Source organism: Populus trichocarpa, chromosome 11 (assembly GCF_000002775.5).
Source record: "Populus trichocarpa isolate Nisqually-1 chromosome 11, P.trichocarpa_v4.1, whole genome shotgun sequence".
Classification (NCBI taxonomy): domain Eukaryota; kingdom Viridiplantae; phylum Streptophyta; class Magnoliopsida; order Malpighiales; family Salicaceae; genus Populus; species Populus trichocarpa.
The window spans coordinates 6,323,640-6,343,044 of NC_037295.2; the positions used below are offsets into that span (position 1 = coordinate 6,323,640).

A 19,405-nucleotide genomic window follows, 5' to 3' on the forward strand; every position below is an offset into this window, starting at 1 on the left:
AGACATAAATTTCTGACATCGTGCTGCATCCAGAAAGAAGATCCGGAGGTAGTTGGATATCAATTTGCAGATCACATTTATCTTGTCGACTAGAGTGTCGTGTCGTGTCGTGTCGGGCGGCTTCTGCTTCCATGGTGGCCTACGCCCATTGATTGCCACAAGGAAACACTGTTTTGCTCCAAGGTTTATTCATGAATTTGTTGTGTTGTTCACAGTGCCAAGGTACCTTCTTATTCCATCACTAATTAGGGTTGTTTGCAAATGTCATCAGTGCATCTATTGATTTGCCTTGTTCTTTCACATTGCTTGCAGATACTTTGGGTTGGATCATGCCGATCTAGAAGTTGTAGCGTAATCAAACCTTCTGACTCTATACCCAGATTAATAAATTTGTTCTGCCGTTCATTTTTTGAGGAAAATACAATGCCCTGCCCATAACTGTTCGAAGGATGGCAACATTTACCATGATAGTGATTTATTTCAGAGATTTGAGACCATTTGGCATATAACTTACTGACAATTGGCGGAAAGTGTTCCCATGCGTGCTGCCTGCTTTATGCCTTCTTACAACAACATCACAAACCTTTGTGTCGTCCTGAACTGAAAACATTAACGGTTTCTTCGTTAAGAGGAATAAGAAAGCAAAAAATGGAACATCACTACTCGCTGCTCCGCAAAGTCATCACTTGGTTAACTCTTGACTTTTGTCCAACTACAATGTTAGCCAAATCTGCATCTTTCCCTCCCAGTAACATCTTTACAAATTAAAAGTGAGGGGACGGCTGCCGGCACTTCAAAAATAGGACCTCACAACAACATTGGTGTTTTATCTAAATCAAAAGGGAGCATACCTGAGATGACCACCACCCTACCCACTGACCTTATCACTAATCACCATTTGATACAAACAAGGATTCATCCCAACACAAAATTATAAAACATATACACCCTCTTGGTCCCATGTAACGTCAACCGGCAAGCGGGATACCAACCACCATCATAAAACCTTTTAATAGTAACTGCTGCTAGTTCAACTCCGTTGGTTGTCACGCTGGCAGCTGAAGCTTTGCATTGTTTTTCCAGCTGGAAAAAGAGAAGAAAGGAGAATAATTATTCATGTGCTCCACGGCGACAGAGAGAATTTAGAGAAGAATCATTCTTGGCAGGAATAGCTTCAAACCTGATGAAGTAGTAGTAGAAGAAATCTGCATAGAGGGCTGTCTGGACAAGACCAGAAACGCAAGCTGCAAAATAGACAAAAGGATATGGATGGCAGAATACATCCACAATCATCAACGACAAAGTTAACTCACATATTCTAATGATTTCTCATAGAAACTTACCAATCCATCGAGTAAAATGTGGGTCTATGAAATAGCGGTAAATCCAGTTGAAGATGTAGAAAGCTCGATAAGCCCTGCAGGTTGAAGATATTTAGGTGAGCACATTGCAACGTTGACCCAAATTACAAAGACATGAATATGCACACACAAGTTAAAAAAATCATGGCCCAGGTATATTCGGAAAGAAACATGAGTGTTAGAAGTTCAATTCCATTGGTGACAATGTCTTTATTAGTGCATTCCCTTTCTTCCTTCCCTGCTCAGATTTCAGTGTCTGCAGCAATCAGGTAAGACTACACAGTGGAAAAGGCCAAGTTCAGTTCCCCAGGTGATGATTCATTTTCAACTAGGCTTTACTTCAACTCAGACATGCCTTGATTCTAAACCAGGAGCCTACATGATTCCGCTCCCAACTTCTGTGGCATATGATGACATTTCCTCTCACTCAGAATTCATGTTAACAAAATGTGGGCTATATAGCTTTACACAGCTATCAACCTACCACAACCTTCCTCTCTTCTCTGAACCAGAAAGCAGCCAAGACATCTAAACATAGCAAATTCCATTAAAAGATCAAGAAAATGAGAAAAGAAGATAACAAGACATTATTTTAAGGGGATTAAGTTTTTTAACCACATTCTATTCCTGATTTCAGGAGGGGTGATTAACAACGATTATGTTCTCTGATATATGAAAGACAGCTTAACTAAATGATCATCCACAGAGTAGGGCTGTGACAGCATCTAGACAACTAAGGGGAAGATAACTGTATCTAAAAGAAAAATATGCCAATGAATAGGCAGAGTCAATCAGCACTTGACTATTCAAAATGCTTGGAGAATTCCTCCGCTTGCAAAAGTTCTATAGAAGTGCGCTTTCGGTAAAAATTTCCTTGCAAAATAAACTGGAGGAAGACATATGCAAGGACTTCAAACATGCATCTCATTTTCCAAAATATAATCAAAGCCCAGGGATAGGAAAAAAAAAAAAAAAACTCTAACCAGTAATAAATAAGGACAAAAAAGTGTGTCGTTTAAGTGGTAAGGGTATTAACATGTGCATGTGTGAGTATTCTTGCAAATGCCAAACCTGAATAGCCAGAACATGTTACTATTAAACCATTAACAACAAAAGACATCAGTATGTCCAAAAAAATAAGTAAGCAAATCTTAACCTTCAAAATACGTCCAAAAAAATAAGTAAGCAAATCTTAACCTTCAAAATACTCTTTTCCATAATAAGCAACAAGATTAGTACTATAAAAGTCTGAAAATACAAGACAAGATTATCACTCAAAGTACTAATATTTTGTATTCCATGGATTTCAGGTGCCAAACAATAGGAAAGTCTTTCGAAACATAACAGTGACATCAAGCTCTTAAGAGAACAGAATTCTGTTCAACATATAATGGACACAAAATTAATATTTAATATCTTGCAAAAACTATTCGTTGAGGGCCCTGCTGGTTTACTGAAAATCATAAATGACTTACCCAAGAAAGAAAACATATTGCCCTGTCAAGTTATCTACATTCCCACTTCTTTGAAGCAATACTAACTGGGGAAGAATTGCTACTGCCTCCAAGTACATTGAAAACGCCCACAAGACCTGCAAGACTGCAACCAGTTAATAAAAAGAAAAGCAGATGGTACTTGTGGTTTGAGGATTCACAGGTGTATGCAACATGGAACATTCTGAAAAATTGGACAAGAAGAAATTTTTTTCTCTCTTCTCAGAGAGCCAAAACTTATTGGTTAAGACTGAGCATACACGTTCAACCCTGACTTACACATAATGTATACAGTACTTCTATAAGAAGAGCAAACATCACATGAAACTTCAGGCAGAATTTTATACTAATCAAATTCAAGCCTTAGAAACAGAATCGCTGGACTGATGCACTTGATTCCTGCATTAGAAACAGTTTCGATTTACATCTAGAGGAACGAGATAAAATGAAAATATCAAGAGAAAAAAAAAATAATGTTTCTAATAGATAGAGCTGAAACATAAAAAGATCAGCAGAAAAAGAGAGACACTGTCCTCACTAACATAAAAAGACATTACCAATTACCAAGGAATTATTGTTAAAAGGTTAGCATTCACCAGAACAGAAACAGGTAGTGACCATAATGGGTTCATAGAATAAGCCTCGTTACTTCGAACTGCCTAATCTCTCCAGGATATTTAAGGATGTTTCACCATAAGCAACCAAGTCCTTCCAAAACCACCGACGTTAACCTCACTTAAACTGAAAAGCTAACATGAATTATGTTCAGCTTGCGTTCAAGAGGTAAAGGCAAACAAAACTTTTTCCAACCTTTACTGATGATTACTGAACCTCTATCCTGCACCAGCGCTCCCTGATATTATCTATTAAAACCCTCCATAGAAAAACAAATGCCGATTAATAAACTGAGCTTATTAAGACTTGGAAAGGCGCTAAACTTTTCCATCCTCTAGAATACCCTCTGGCTCGATAAGACTCCACCGATAAAAGTGGTTGAACCAAATCAAATGGCATAAGAGTCAACTGTTCCAACCATCTCCAAGAGAAATGCAAACTCCACAGTATAGACTACAAGTAGAGTAATACAGAAAGGAGATCGCAAGGCAAAGCGTACCACGGGTAGGTTAGTTTTCAGGCACTCCTTTACAATAGCAATAATAATGAGCACAGCACACATCCACTAATTAAGTTAAGAATCTATCCCTACAAGACTAGTATCATACAATATGTGAGATTCTCGGTTCCAGCTAAAATGCAAAGGGATCCAAGGTCATCAAGTGTTTTACCACTACCCGAAATCAACAGAAGCAAATGCATTGGCAAAACAAGGCATGTACTATTCTCCTAATTATCCCCCCATACAACAACTCCGAATCAAGTTTCATTAAGAATACCTAACCTCTTGGAATGCGAACTTCTCGTGGAGGAGAAGAGCCAAAAGAAAGCTTGCAAGGAGGAGGAAATAATGGCGAAAGGTATCAAGTTGTTTATCGTAAGAACGCCTGACAAGAGGGTGGTTCCTCATGCACCAGACGATAGCGAGGGAGCTGGCAATAAACACCAGTTTCATAACAGTATTGTAGACTGAAATGAAGTCGGTGAAGAGATCCAGATAGCGCGTCAAAAACACCAGCGCGTACAGCTCCTGCGTCTTAAGCGAAATCCCTAGGGAGGAAAACAAAAATCAGTAGCGTGAAATGAAATGCGGTAAGCGTTGAATATAGGTAGGTAGGTAGGTGGGTAACCAGAGCAAGATTTGGTAGCGTAGATTTTGAGGAGGAGAATTAGAATGCTAATCAAGTGCGTCATGTCACCCAGGAATCTGAAGATATTCATCCTCAATCACCAAAATCAATACTAATTCTATTTTATTTTTAGAGAGAAGTTTAATCAGTTTCAAGGATTTTCTTTGTAATGGCTCTGTGGATTGTGTGGGAGACGGAGAAGATGGAGGAGATGTGAGGACGCGGAACTTAGGGACGGGGTTCGCCTCCACGCTTTGGGAGTTTTTCTTGATGTGTGTTTTTCTTCTTCTTTTTTTTTTATTAATGCGTGGACTCCAGGTTTTTTGACACCGATGCAACAGCTTAAGATAATGCGAGCTTTACTTTTTTAAATTAAATAAATAAATTGTATATTTTTATTATTATAAGGCAAATTTGTCTGCTCGGACTTGGGAATTATGGATTTTATTAAAAATTTTATATCAATTTATATTTATTTGATGGGTTAATATTAAAAATTAATTTTTAAATTAAAAAAAATATTATTTTAATATATTTTAAAATAAAAAATATTTAAAATAAAGTCTCCAACTCACCTCAAGTACTGAATTAACATCTGACTCGAATAAATATTTTTTACAATAATCAAAATAAATTATGATAGATATTGGAAATAATTCAAAAACTGTGTTTGCAAATACTTCACTAATATGCTATAGTTTCATGCATTTTTAACATAGTTTTGTCCTTTTTTTAATTTATAGTACAAAATACAAGTGTACAGAAGTAACTAACGGTGAATATCTATAATTAGGTATGTTTGGAAATGTGGTTGAAACCACATTTCTTAAAAATTATAAAAACAATTTTGATTTTATTTAAAATTATTTTTTTTATGTTTTCATATCGTTTTGATGTGCTGATATCAAAAATAATTTTTAAAAAAAAATATTATTTTGATGTATTTCTAAGCGAAAAGCATTTTAAACCACAATCACTACTATATTTCCAAACACACCTTAAAAAATAATGGTTTTAAACATCACTCTTTCATCCAAGTTGTGCACAAATCAATTCTTAAATGGTGAGAAAAACAAACAAAGAAAAAATTTAAATCAAAACTCAACATATTTATCAATTAAATTCAAATTAAACACTATAATTGAATTCAATCCGTTCCAAATAGCCTCAAAGTAAAGGAGTCTCAACCGATAAATTGCCACGAGATATGCTTAAAAGATGGTAATGGCATTTAGATGGATAGATTGTAGCCCACACTATGCCTCAAGCCGAACAAAAAAAATAACATAAAAAAATGTTTAAACATTGTTAGTGTATTTTTTTAAAAGGAAAAATATATATGGTAATAAAAACAGGCAACTGTAGTAAATCAACCAAATCAAAAATAATAATCATGATGGTCTGTATAAAAAGAACGCTTACCAATATTTTTAAAAGGTTTTTATAATATTACATAATAATAAAGTAAAAATTAAATAAAATCTAATAAAATTATATTTAAAATATATTTTTAACTAATCTAAGAATACAAAATATATATCAATTAACAAAATATTGAAGGAAAAAATAAAAAACAAATATTCATTTTAAGAAAAAAAAAACCAAAAAAACAACACAGTTCAAATCAGGTTAACCTTCCAAACACGCGAACCGAGTTATAAGAATTAAGTATCTCCATAGAAAACAAATCAAAAACAAATTATGAAGCTTAATTCTCAGTAAATTCAATGTTTAAGAACAAGATTAAAAAAAATCAATTTAAAAGGACAAAAAAAACTCATATCAACTTTAGTTAGCCTGTCAAACCTGAAACCTATTAATTGTTTTTTTAACTATAACCTGAAATTTATATTTTATAGCATTCATTTTTAATTTAACATCTAAATATTCATTGACATTTCAAATATATAAAAGCATGGATAAATAAAAAATTCTCAACATATAAAATCATACTAATATAACTTTAAATGATAAAATTATAAAAAAAATAAAATTCAATAGTCATGATGAAATAATGCATTGCTATTATATAGTGTCATCCATTGTACCACAAAGTCAATAGCTACATAAGTTAGGACGTAGTAAATGTTTTAGCTATTATAGTTTCTTCTATAATTGTACTTTAGGAATATCTATAATTGTACTTTAGAAATAAACTAAAATAGAACAAACATTTATTGTTCATAAAGACATTATGCAAATGATCACATTTCCAAAACTATTATATTTCATCAAAACCAAACATACAAATACCTTTTAAATATCAGAGCAATATTAACAACTACTTCAAAATAGGATTAAGCAATCAAGATAACATTTTCATTCATTAATCCATATAAATGCTAAAACACAAATTAATGACAAAAGAATTCAAAAACATCATTAAATATAAAAAATGCATGAATGGACAGGCCACATGGACTACACCCTTGAGTTTTTATATGGTTATACCTTCTCTAATCTCGCTAATTATAGGTTGTTACCTCCTTTCTCTTTTCTTTTTTCCGTTTCACTTTCTACTCTTTTCAAAGCTTGTTAGGCCTTTTATATTAGGCCTTTGAACTTTCATAATATAGTCTATTAACAAACTGTTTCCCTCATGTTTTTCCCTCTTCTCTTTTTCCCCCTTTCAAATTTTTCTAAGGGTATTTATGAGGTTTTTTCTAGGGTTTTTGATAGATTCCAATATATAGGGATCAAAGCTCAGCCCTTTGATCAAAATAAAAGAGCTCTGGATAAATGTTAATAGCTGGAACTTTTGTCCTTCAATGGTTTCTTGGGGCTGGTGGTTTTTTCTTTCTTGGAGATGAAAGCATGTATTTCTCATTTTCTAATCTTGGATGAAAGATTTATGACTCTTGATAAAATTCCTCTAGGAGTTTAAGTGTGAACACACGAAAAGGTTAGGTGGTTTTGAACAAATAGGTATCTCAATCAAGGTTGACTGAGTTGGTTATTTTTTAGACTTCGCCGGCAATGGCGGAGCCACGTGGGTGCAAAAGGGGGCAATTGCCCCCTTCATTTTTTTTTTTAAGTATTTTCTATATTAGGATATTAATATAATAATTTGGAGAGGATTTGATACACGGAAAGTGGAAAGTTGCTGTTTGCTTATATTTTAATATAATATATAATATATATTTTCAGTTTATTTACTTAAACTTTTTTCTTTTTTTTTCACTAATTAATAGAGAGTTATTTTTCCTTTTGAGTTGTTGTCTTCCTCTTTCTTATGTAAATTTATTTTCAAGTTCAGATAACTAAGTAATTTCTTTTACTTTATACTTTAGATATATTTTTTTTATCTTTTCTATTTATTTCATTATCTAATTTTAGTTTTATTTTTTTATAATTAGTTATTAAAAATATTAGGGTTTATGATAATTTAGGGGTTTTAATATAAATGTGTTCAAATATGTTCAAAATAAATGTTTGAATTTACTAATTTAATCAATTAAATGTTTTTTTTCTTATTATAAATGAATAAATTAATGTTCATGCAAAACCACTATTCTTGACATCTCTTGTATTGACATAGTAGATTATTAAAATTATTTAACTAAGGTCTCTTAGTTCTATAATTATAGATTAATTATTTAATTGAGGTATCTTAATTTACAATGTACATATATTGATTGTCATTTTATATCACAAATTTATTTGTAATTAATTATTAACGAAATGCTTGGAGTTAGGAGAGGGCATGGGTTTAAGTCCTATAAGTTACACTTTTTCTCTCTCGGTATTTTCTCTTATTTGAAAGTATAGTATAGTATTAAAACTTGTTTCACATATTTGACTCAGTGAGTTCATATAATTTTTTTGTGTGTGTCTATAAATAATTTATATGTCTAAAAATGATTACGTATAATTTAATCAACATACTTATCATATATATATATATATATGAATTAAAATGAGTTTTGATGAATTGATGTATATTTTGCTATGAATATCATATGAAAGATTTAGAATTATTGTGTAACTCAACTGACTTTATTATTATGTAGTTGTGTTAATTATTATGTAGACACTAATGATAATAAAAAAAATCAGTAGGTTCATTGATTAAATTAACACGTCATTATACAAGTATTTCAAACGTAAATCCCTTGAGAATAAATAGTTATTCAAAACTTCAAATCATGTAATTCAATCAAGTTAAAAAAAAAAATCATATTGAAAAGTCATAGTATTTATTAGTAATTTGCCCCCTCATCAAAAAGATTCTGGTTCCGCCACTGTTCGCCGGAGAAACTTTGATGTAAACGTCATCGGAGACCACCTGAACTTGGTTGAGAAGATGCACACATTTTGTTTGGATTCATCCTTACTTAATTTGAAAGTCTGTAGCTCCACATTCATTTGCTTGAAAGTGTCAACTCGATCAGCCCAGAATCTAAAAATGCAGTGATGGCGGATTAGGGACAAAATGTTGGAGACTTCTATAGAAAAATTGAGATGTAAACGTCCAATATCATGGAAATGAAGTTGTAGAGGGGATGTTTTTTTTCTATTTGCAAAAAACCTTGTGCCATTTGGAAGTCTATAACTCCACAACGAGCTCTTGAAAGGTATCTACTCGATCATCCAAAACTGCCAATAAAAGAGATGAATGGTGGGTAAACAACGCATCGTCTAGGTTAAACCCCTAGAAATTAAGGTTTTTAATTTGGGATATGATATATATTATTTTAGTTTCTATTCTTCCTATTGCTTTTAATTGCACCTGTAATAGCCTCCCAAACTCTTAATTTAATGCAATTTTACCCCTACCAAACTCAATCATTAGCCCTAAAGTTTAGTTTCATTTTTATCTTGGTCCTTAATTTTTGATTTATGCACTTGGACCCTTAATTGACCATCAAACTTTTAATTTTTTTCAATTCAGTCCCTGATTTGTCAATTTCAGACCTTGAAGTTTCACGTCTTTAACGAATTGGTCCTTGATTTTGAATTTCTTAAATCAAGCCTCTAATTGCTTTCAATTAACACCCAAATTGACTCTAAAAAATTGATTTTCCTTGCATTTAAATCATCAATAAAATTAATTAAGCCTTCAAAAATTCTCATTGAGTCCTTACTCATCTAAATTTGTATTTCTTTACCTCAAATAAAAATATTTTCACATAATGGGTCTTTAGTCAATCAGAATTGGGTTACTAATTTTGTCAATTTTGTACATTATAGTCCCCCAGCTTTTCCACTTGTCATTTTAGTTATTCTCTACCAACTTGAGCAATCTTCGAGGTTTTTTTCATGTGTATCCTCTTGTATTTTTTATTTTTTATTTCTATTTTTTTCTTTATTTTTTTTATGGCAAAAAATAAATAACAACAATATAATCGATATTTAATTTCACATCAAAAGATTTTCTAACATCGCATACATGAGAGCATACACAACAAACAAATGCAATCAACAAATACAAAAAACCATGTTAACACAATTTGTGAGGAAGAAATAAAAAAATTACAAGTATCGAGAAAGAAAAATTTAATTGTGAACAATGACGTGAATAAAGAAATATGAGAGTGTACAGTATATGAACAATAAAAACTTACATGTTTTAGTTTATTGTGTAATTATATTCTTTTTCATCGTATAAACAAATCAACTTGAAGTTTAAAATAAATAAATAAAAGAAAATAATACTTAAAAAAACAATTATCCGAGTGTATAGCAATTAAAAAATATGACACTCTCTTTGGTGAGTACTCTAGGAGTTCCTGTGATGGATAAATACACCAGCTTTTATCTTCTAATTATTAACTGCTAAATATTAAAAAAAATATTAATTTTATGTCCTTAATTGTTTATTTTAATACAATTAAATTTCATTCTGCATGTTTTGAAATTTGATATATCCATATCCATAAAAATACGAACTCTAAAATACTTTTGAATTTTTTTAATTACTTTTACTTTTCTATGATTAGCCTCCATTAAATTTATTTTTACGTTCTTTATGAATTCTCATTATTATTAGTAGTTGCATTGATTTGTTTTTCTTTTCTGCAAGTTGATTAATTATTTGTAGTTTTATTTCCTTTTTTATAATTAGGCACCATTAAAAACATATTTCCTTTTATATAATTTTCTCTTTTCCTCTTATATATTTCCACCATTCAGGAAAATTAATATTTCCACTACTCATGCAGGAAGGAGTTTCAGGAAGGGAGGTCCCCCCCCCCCAAAAAAAAAAAAATATCATGCCTCAACTGGATATATTAACTTATTTTACACAATTCTTCTAGTTATGCCTTGCTCTAGTGTATGGAAGGCCCCCTACCAAGCAAGAAAGAAGCAGCTCTTTCCACGGCTGAGCCACCACTTCTCTTTTTGTAAAATATTTAAAAGTTAAACAGCATATAATAGGATAGAGCATATTATGGCATACAAAGTCTTTCCTCCTCGGAGATGGTTCAAGATACAGAGATCACCAGACAGTAGCCTGCTCCGCGCCACCAAGTAACCAGGTTAATAAAAAGAGCTGGATTAATTTAATAATATAATTAAAATATATATTAATAATAAATAAAGTACAAAATAGAAATAATTAACTACAAAAAATTAATTTGTCAGTATTATACTTGAAAGAAGAATAAAGAAACGTTTGTTGAAAACTTATCATCGCTTCATCATAGACACCCTATCACCAAAAAAAGCTCATTAAAACAGTTCTAATATCACTGTAAAAGGTTGCACGACAACACCGAAAGAGACTGCACGCACCATCAGAACAATGACATGGAAAGCAAACCTAATAAAAATCATGAAATGCACATCTCATACTTATATTTAATCAATTAATTTAATTTAATTCAAAAATAAAATTTCTTTTAAAAAATTTAACTAACAACAATAAATAAAAAGACCTGAGATAACCTAGGTCATTTCAAAATTAGTGAAAAAATATATAAAAAGAAAATAAAAAAAATAACAGAGGTCAATATCCAATTAAATAAATGTTGAAAAATAAAACTTAAAAAATATGAGTTTTAAAAAATAAAAATAAATAAAGCAAAATCATGAAAATTAGAGAGTCGAACATGACAACAAAGGATGAGAGAGAAAAGAAGAGGAGAAAGAAGAAGAAAATATTATCAATTCCAAACTCAAGCTCATCAAGCTACACGCAGTGCCGGTTGAGGGAGGGGCTGTCGAGATGATTTCTACCACATCAAAGAAGACCGTATTTGGCCGTCAAAATCCATTATACGCGGTGCCTGAATGTGGTGGAGTGGCTTTCGCGTGTAATGCAAGTGCTAACCAATTTTTGTTTTTAAATTATATTTTATATTTATTAAAATGCCAAATTTCCCCATCCAACTTGTTTATAACTAAAAAACTAGGTTTAAAAGTTGATAAGTCTTTGGATGTTAGTTATAGAAAATTTTCTTTTAAAAGTAATTTAATCATTTCACCATACTTTAAAAATTAAAAAAGATCGAGTTATCCTTGAGTAATATGATAATTACTAATAGACCTTGTGAAAAGTCTATATTATCTCTAATAGTCAGTTCATTAAATTTTTTAGAATGTTAAACTGGTAATTACACTTTTTTTTAATCTATAGTGTCGACATCTATAGTAAAACATCGATTTCCTTTTGTTTTTTAATGAAGTAAATGATATACTTCTAGATTATTTGAAAAAGTTTGATCCTTCTTAATCAACGAAAAATGATTTGTATTTAATAAAAAAAAATCTAACCCTTTGCCGCTCGTCATTAGCCTGTTGAAGTTAGAGCTTGGAAGATTTACACAATCCCCCGTCTCTGATAACTCAAATCAATCTCGTTATGCTAAAGAAAAATAATCTAGGGATTGAAGATGAAAGCTTTTACAACAAAAACAAGCCATGTTTAGCAAAAGCAATACAATAATTGTTGGTCTTAAGTGTAAAGTTAGGGGAGGTAAATCTCAACACTTCTATGATCATATCTCAAACATCTTATTCCTCCAACCGCCACAAAAATTTGGGTTCATTAATAAAAATATAGAGAGCAAGTATGATAATTGCTGCTTTATATTTGGTGGTTTGGTTATGCGATGAAAATTGTATTTTATAACATAAAAAAATATTAATTTAATATTCTTTATATTATAAAATAAAATTCCAACAATAAATTTAAATATATTTATGTTCTTCTTGATTGGAAAGTTAAATTCATCCAAAAAAAACTTGGCTCATTCATGACTCAGCCCAAGGGCTGGGTCTCTAGTTAAGCATGTCAATTATTTTATTTTTAAATATTATTATTTTGGATTTTTTTAAAAAAATAAAATAATATTTTTAGAAAAAAAAATTGACAGAGTCTCATCTAAATTTTGATTGGGCTACTCATGTTACGATTTGACCTATTGAGTCATGTAGATTTAATCAAGTCAATTACAAGAGCAATTTTAAAAAAGAAAAACCAACCCGATCCAAAGTAGTCATGTAGATTCAATCAAGTCAATTACAAGAGTAATTTTTAAAAAAAAAAAACCAATCTGATCCAAACTTCAGGTTAAGAGATTGACTCAGGCTAACTTTTAGCTAACTTTCATAACTATAAAGCCATACAATTACACCTACTGTACCCATTCAATTAGGTTGGAAAAATATTTGGGCATTCATGTCAAAATGAATGCACTAGGAGTGGGTTAAAGTTTTTTTTTTTTAAAAAAGTATTATTTTGGATAAATTAAAAAAATATAATAATACTGTTTTGAAAAAAAAAAGTTCAATAAATTTTTCTAATTTTATCCAAATTTAATTAAGTCAATCACATGAAATTTTTTAAAAAAACATGAGTCATCTAGTTTAACGAATCAACATACTTTTATAATTATTAAGATTTCCTGTTAAATTTAGAAAATTTAGGATTCATGTCATGTCATTAGAATGTGATAATTAAATAAAAAATTAATATTAATAAATTAAATTAAAAAATAATTAAAAAAAAAACTCAATCATTTCACGATGGATTCCACGGTAAAAGTCTGATCTCACTAAAGCCATGCAATAATACCTACTCTACCCACTGGATTAGGTTGGAAATTATTTGGGCATTCATGTCAAAATCAATGCACCGCCGGTGAGTGCCTTACAATATGATTTTTTCACTATGCTTTTTCGTTTCTCTTCTAGCTCACCGCGAAGCTCCACAAGAACCCATATACCTCGTTAACTTCCCTCACGATTTTAAGGCTGTTAACGTGGTCAAGCGTGTGGATTTTTTAATAATATTTTTTTTTTAAAGGATGAGCTTTGGAATCAGCTCCTTTTGGATCTAACTTTTAGATAGCAGTAACTCTGTGCCACGGTTTCTGTTAAATTGAACATTAAATTAATGCTTACAGCCTGCCCTGTGACTCCGTTATCAAACTTCACGACAGCTCATCCATACGGCTACAGGCATTTAGTTACATGTATGTTTGTTAATTACAAGGCATTGTAACTTAGATTTATGATAACTAAAAAAAAAAAAAAAACCCTAACTGTTCATCAGTTGTTATAAGTAAAGGATCGGTAATATAATAGAAAAGAAAACAATCATATCATATATACTAAGATAAATTGTTTTGTGTTTGTCTAAAAGTATATATTATATTTGTATATTAATATTTATCTAAACTGGTATATATGTGATAGTTATTTAAAGCTAAAAAATATTTATGAACTCCAATAATGATTTGAGATTTGGATCCGAAACAAGGCTCGATCCTCATTTTTTAAATGTGGGTGTTCGATCCTAGAGGAAGATGAACAAATGATAGACATAAGCTTCTTCAAGATTATATTAATTGAAATTGACCTAAATGTCACCACTCATGTTCAATGAGCCTATGAGTAATCATATTGATCCAGCCTAAACTCACTCATTGTAGAAAAATGACATAATATTGTCCAAAAATAACTAAACAAATATCCACACATATTCAAGATTCAAATTTTATAAACAATAAATGTAAGCATCAAAGTTATATTTACAAACCAAGTTTTAATATAATATTTATAAAAAAAGTTTATTATATATAATAATTTTAAATAAATACATACATGTTTTCACTTTAAGAGTGACCCCGCTGATAGGATGGTGGTTAACTAGATAGACGAAGAAGTAGAATGGAAAGGTATTGTCAAGTGTATCCTAGAATATTGTCAAGTGTATCCTAGAATCAATACGTCTAGATTCTAACATTCTACAAAAAAAAAATATATTTTTAAAAATAATATAATGTATTAACCCTTTCTATTTTTCTTTCAACTTCCATGGACAAGACCCACTTAAAGATTATATCATTCCCGGGTTAATTCTTAGATAAAAATGAACAATCAATATATAACTTTAGCTATGTATTAATCGATTATATTACCCATTATGCAACATCTAAAGGACAAGGTCCGATATCAAACCTTATCATTTTGGATTGATTTGTGGATGATATAAATAACTAACACATAAAAACAAGTTTAAAATCACACATAACAAAAATAGTCATGTATTAACATATTTTATCATCTAATAGGCAACCTCCAAATGATAGGGTCCGACATCAAACCTTACCATCATGTGTTTATTTGCGGGTAACAGAAATAACTAACACATAAAGCAACAAACAACAACAAAATTGCACATAAACAAAATATGTTCCTGTAGTAATTTATTTGATTAACTGCTAGATAACATTCAAAGGACAGTGCTTGACATCAGAATTTATTATCCTAGGTTAATTTGCAAACAACAGAAATAATTAATACACAATCATATAAATGTAGATAATTTGATCCCCTTTTCCTTCCTCGGTTATCATCATGCTTCCTAATATTTTAGTTTAGTTTATTGTTTTGTTTAAATATTTTTTACTTTGAAAATTCGTTAACATGGATACAACAAGTGAAAATGTTAAAAATTGTGAAATGACCGCAAATCAGCTGAATTGTGTTGAGTTTTTTTTTTTTTGAAAAATTAATAATAAAAAATAGAGTAAAAAATTAAGTCAAGAAAATATCAAGAAAGAAAAAGAAGAACACGAGAAGTCGAAAGTTAACATAACACTCCTCCATTCGGAACAATCTTCTCGGAGGCAGAACACAGGAAATAAAGACTTCGGTGATGCATCCAAATACTCCATAGATGCATTAAATTTGCTCCGAGAATCCAAGGAGATCTGCAAGCTAGATCGGTTTGTCTTTTACTGAAATCTGCCGTACACATGGACATGGGCTGGCATAATCCTAACTGTCATTGTCAACGTGAGGACTCAGGAGGAACCATCACTTTGACCGGTTGGACTCCACCAAGGGAAACTAATAGAAAAGATCAAATTAAAAATGGGTGGGAAATATAAATATATTATTTTTTATTACAAAATAGTTGTTATTGAATTTAAAACACATACGCTTTCAAAACCAGTACAAAAATACTAAGAGTCATAAGCAATAAAATAAAATTTTCTAAGAACACCATGATTTTCTTTTTAGTTTTGTGTATAAAGAGGAAAATAAAAATAAATTTATTTTAAAACAACCAAATGACTTGTATTTATAGTGTTGAATGATAAATAACTAATATTCTACCCTTATTTGTTTAGATTTTTTTTATTAAAAAAATATGAATATATGGTTAGGAGATTCATTGCTTATTCCAAATATGCGAGATTTAACTTGAAATTCATTGATAATTATATTTTTAGTACACACTTTAATATGATATTTGAAACTCAAAGCGATATAATTTTAAATGTTTATTTTTTATATTTTCATTCTTAAACTTTTAAATTCTTCACTTTGATGCTAAACTCTTTTAATATTATAATTTAACACTTGAATTCAATTTTTCTTATATCTTAAGTTCAACCACTTGACTTAATTTTTTTTAAAAAAATTAAAAAGTCATCAATTTAATATTTTTTTATCAAAAAATATTGGAACGACTATGCTTTGAGTTGACCCATATCAAACCATGTTAACCTGCCCATCTTATGACCTAATTCATGACTCTAATCAGGTTTAATAACATTATTATTTTAATTTATTTTTTATTTAATTAAATTATTATAAAAATAAACATTTACAAAAATAATTCTTCAATTTGAAATCTAATTTCTTATTAATTCATATTTTTATTGTTTGAATGAAAGCATGATTTTTTTTTATTATATGCATTGTTTTTTAAATAAAAATCTATCATTATCTCTAAAGCAAGTCTTTTTAAAAAATATTAAAATAATGCCTTAATATTTTGTATTGAATGAAGAAAAAATTATTAAATTTTTATTAAATCATATAAAAAACTCGTAAATATATTTAAAGAATGGTAACATTATTTTCATTGAATATTTATGAGTAATTTTTAGTTTTTATTTTTGCATATTAGGCATATAATAATTGAAAATACCGCTAATATTCCCATAAGAACCTATAACGTTACTTAAGAACCATAAAAGATTGAATGGTAATTTAAATATCATTTTAAGATATTTTTAGTGCATTTCAATCAAAACTTAAGAAAAAAATGGAAAGAACAGAAAGATAGAAAGGGACTAAACACCTAGGCTAAAGAGACAGGGCTTGTGCCTGGCCTAGCGAAAAGACGGTCTCATGCGCATGGACTTGCAAGGCTAGATATGTACGACTAACATTCTTTATTTTTTTTCTCAAAGGCAGTGTCACCCATTTATTTATTTTTAAATAAAACAAACAATGGGTCATTTGCTTACTTAGATTCCATTGGAGATATAGCTGAAAAATCAGGTTGAGGCTTTTTTTACCTAAAATAATATTTTAACATATTTTCATCTAAAAACATCTAATAAATACCCTTAGAATCTCAATAAACTAAGTTTTCAACTTAAAACACCTTTAAAATCGGTTCAAAACCATAAAATCAAATAAAAAGTCTTTCTCAACTCCAATATATTTTTTCAGCAATATAAAAACTAAAAACACCTCAATGATACTTTTTTTTGTTAAGAGAAACACGTTGCATCAAATTTAGCTTTTTTTGTTCATGAAATCTAGGTAAACTAACCGTTTTCTCTCTTTTATGATTTTTTTAGCGATTCTCTCTTGTATCTTTTAAACTCAAGGACTAAAATATAAACAAAATAAAATTATTTTTAACTTTTAATTTTGAGAAGTCTCAATGGGTTGGTTTGATTTGTCAAGGAAATGTGATTACTTCTTCAATTTTACAAGTTCAAACTTTGGAGTAGGCATGTATAAGGATTTATTTAATTTTTGAATGCACTAGGTCAGTGTGTAGGGCATGCTTTTAAAATCATTCTGAGCACTTATTTCATCATAGGAATAAACAAGAAATAATAATTTTCTAGTGCTACCGATAATGTTATATGACTTAGTTTTCATTTAAACCTAGATTTTGGGATCTCCAATCAGCTAGGTATGGTTAACATCATTACTCTCCTTTATCTTTTAAAGGCTTTAAAGATATTCCCCTCAATGAATTATACACAAGCTCTCTCGTCAAATCTTTGGTTAGCGGATTCACAATATTTTTTTTAACTTTACATAGTCAATAAAAATAATTCTATCCGAGAGTAAGTTTTAACAGTATTATGTCTATGATATATATGTCTAGACTTATCATTATACATACTACTTTATGCCCTTTTAATTGTTGATTGACTATCGTAATGGACACAAATATTTGGCACTTGTTTTGACCAATATGAGATATCCTCCAAGAAATTTTGAATCTATTCAACTTCCTCTCCAGTTTTATCGAGAGAAATAAACTTTGATTTCATCATGGATTTAACAATACATGTTTGTTCAGAGAATTTCAATGATGTAACTACTCCACTAAGTGTGAAGATATATCCACATGTGGATTTCAAACCTCAGTGTCAGATGTCTAATTAGCATCACTATATCCTTTTAGTACTGTCGGGTAACCAGTATAGTGTAGCTCATAGTCCAAGGTGTACTTCAAATACTTAAGTACCCTTTTTATTGCCTTCCAATGATCCATACTTATATTACTTGTAAATTTACTCAGTTTACTAAATCAAGAATTAAATATAGAAAACCAAGTGTTCTTTGAGTGGAAAAATCAAGGGTTTTTTTAGATTAATTTTTTATTCACTCATAATTTGTTTATTTAAACAAATTTCCAACACCTACCACCAATTACAAAGAAAAACCTTATATGCATGAGATGAAGGCACTCCCCTTAGCAACGTCTTCTTCAAATATTAGTAATGAATTTCATTAATGATATACAACTCATAAAATTCAAATCTAAAACAGTTTTTATCGTGACTTGTTTCACTTTAAGCTTTTATCTCCAAGTTGTTAAAAAATTATAGGCGAGAAGCACATTAATCATCAAATTTTACAACGATATAAAATATCTTCATCTAGAGAGAAAAACTACCATTCCTCTTTCTTAAGCTTTATTATGTAATCAAACCAATATAGTTTTAAAGCTTCTTTTCCTTCATTATCAATGTTAATTTAAATATAATAAGTTTTCCTAAATACAATTAGAGATCTATTTTCAACCTACCAATCCATTCACTGATCTTGAAAAAAACCTAATATTTATGAAGTATTTTTTTTAAAAAAACAATCTTATTAGTTTTTACCAAATTATTTTGGGAAATGATACAATTAAAAGAAAGTTTTAGAGAAATAGCATAGTTTAAAAAAAACCGCTATTTTGAATTGCAGTTTTAATATAACCATGTTTAAAATCACAGTTTTAATACAACCGCGATTCAGAACTGCGGTTCGGTTTACTGCTTTTGTCAATATAATTGGTGCTTTCTATACACTAGTATTTGCAGCC

At 30.0% G+C, this 19,405-nt stretch overlaps 1 protein-coding gene across 2 annotated transcripts; it reads right to left on the reverse strand.

The window, feature by feature from the left end:
• Window positions 1-636: 636 nt before the first annotated feature.
• On the reverse strand, window positions 637-4,906 carry LOC7463814 (ER lumen protein-retaining receptor A). 2 transcript variants are annotated; one of them, XM_002316774.4, is made up of 6 exons: window positions 4,600-4,902; window positions 4,254-4,519; window positions 2,837-2,952; window positions 1,344-1,417; window positions 1,181-1,244; window positions 637-1,083 (listed from the first exon to the last, which is right to left on the reverse strand). In XM_002316774.4, exons 1-6 carry the CDS (start codon window positions 4,688-4,690, stop codon window positions 1,047-1,049), a joined length of 648 nt encoding a protein of 215 aa, XP_002316810.1. In that variant the 5' UTR covers window positions 4,691-4,902; the 3' UTR covers window positions 637-1,046. The 2 variants fall into 2 exon arrangements, with proteins under 2 accessions (XP_002316810.1, XP_052301651.1); XM_052445691.1 differs by lacking the exons at window positions 637-1,083; window positions 1,181-1,244; window positions 1,344-1,417 and adding an exon at window positions 1,424-1,889 and having other exon boundaries at window positions 4,600-4,906.
• Window positions 4,907-19,405: the final 14,499 nt, after the last annotated feature.

Bases quoted from the DNA above. Each gene is read 5' to 3' on its own strand.
- LOC7463814 (XM_002316774.4), bottom strand. From the start codon at position 4,690: ATGAATATCTTCAGATTCCTGGGTGACATGACGCACTTGATTAGCATT. The intron at 1,418-2,836 runs GTAAGTCATTTA...TTCAACCTGCAG, and splicing joins CAATATGTTTTCTTTCTTGG to GGCTTATCGAGCTTTCTACA. The intron at 1,084-1,180 runs GTTTGAAGCTAT...CTCTTTTTCCAG, and splicing joins TTCTACTACTACTTCATCAG to CTGGAAAAACAATGCAAAGC.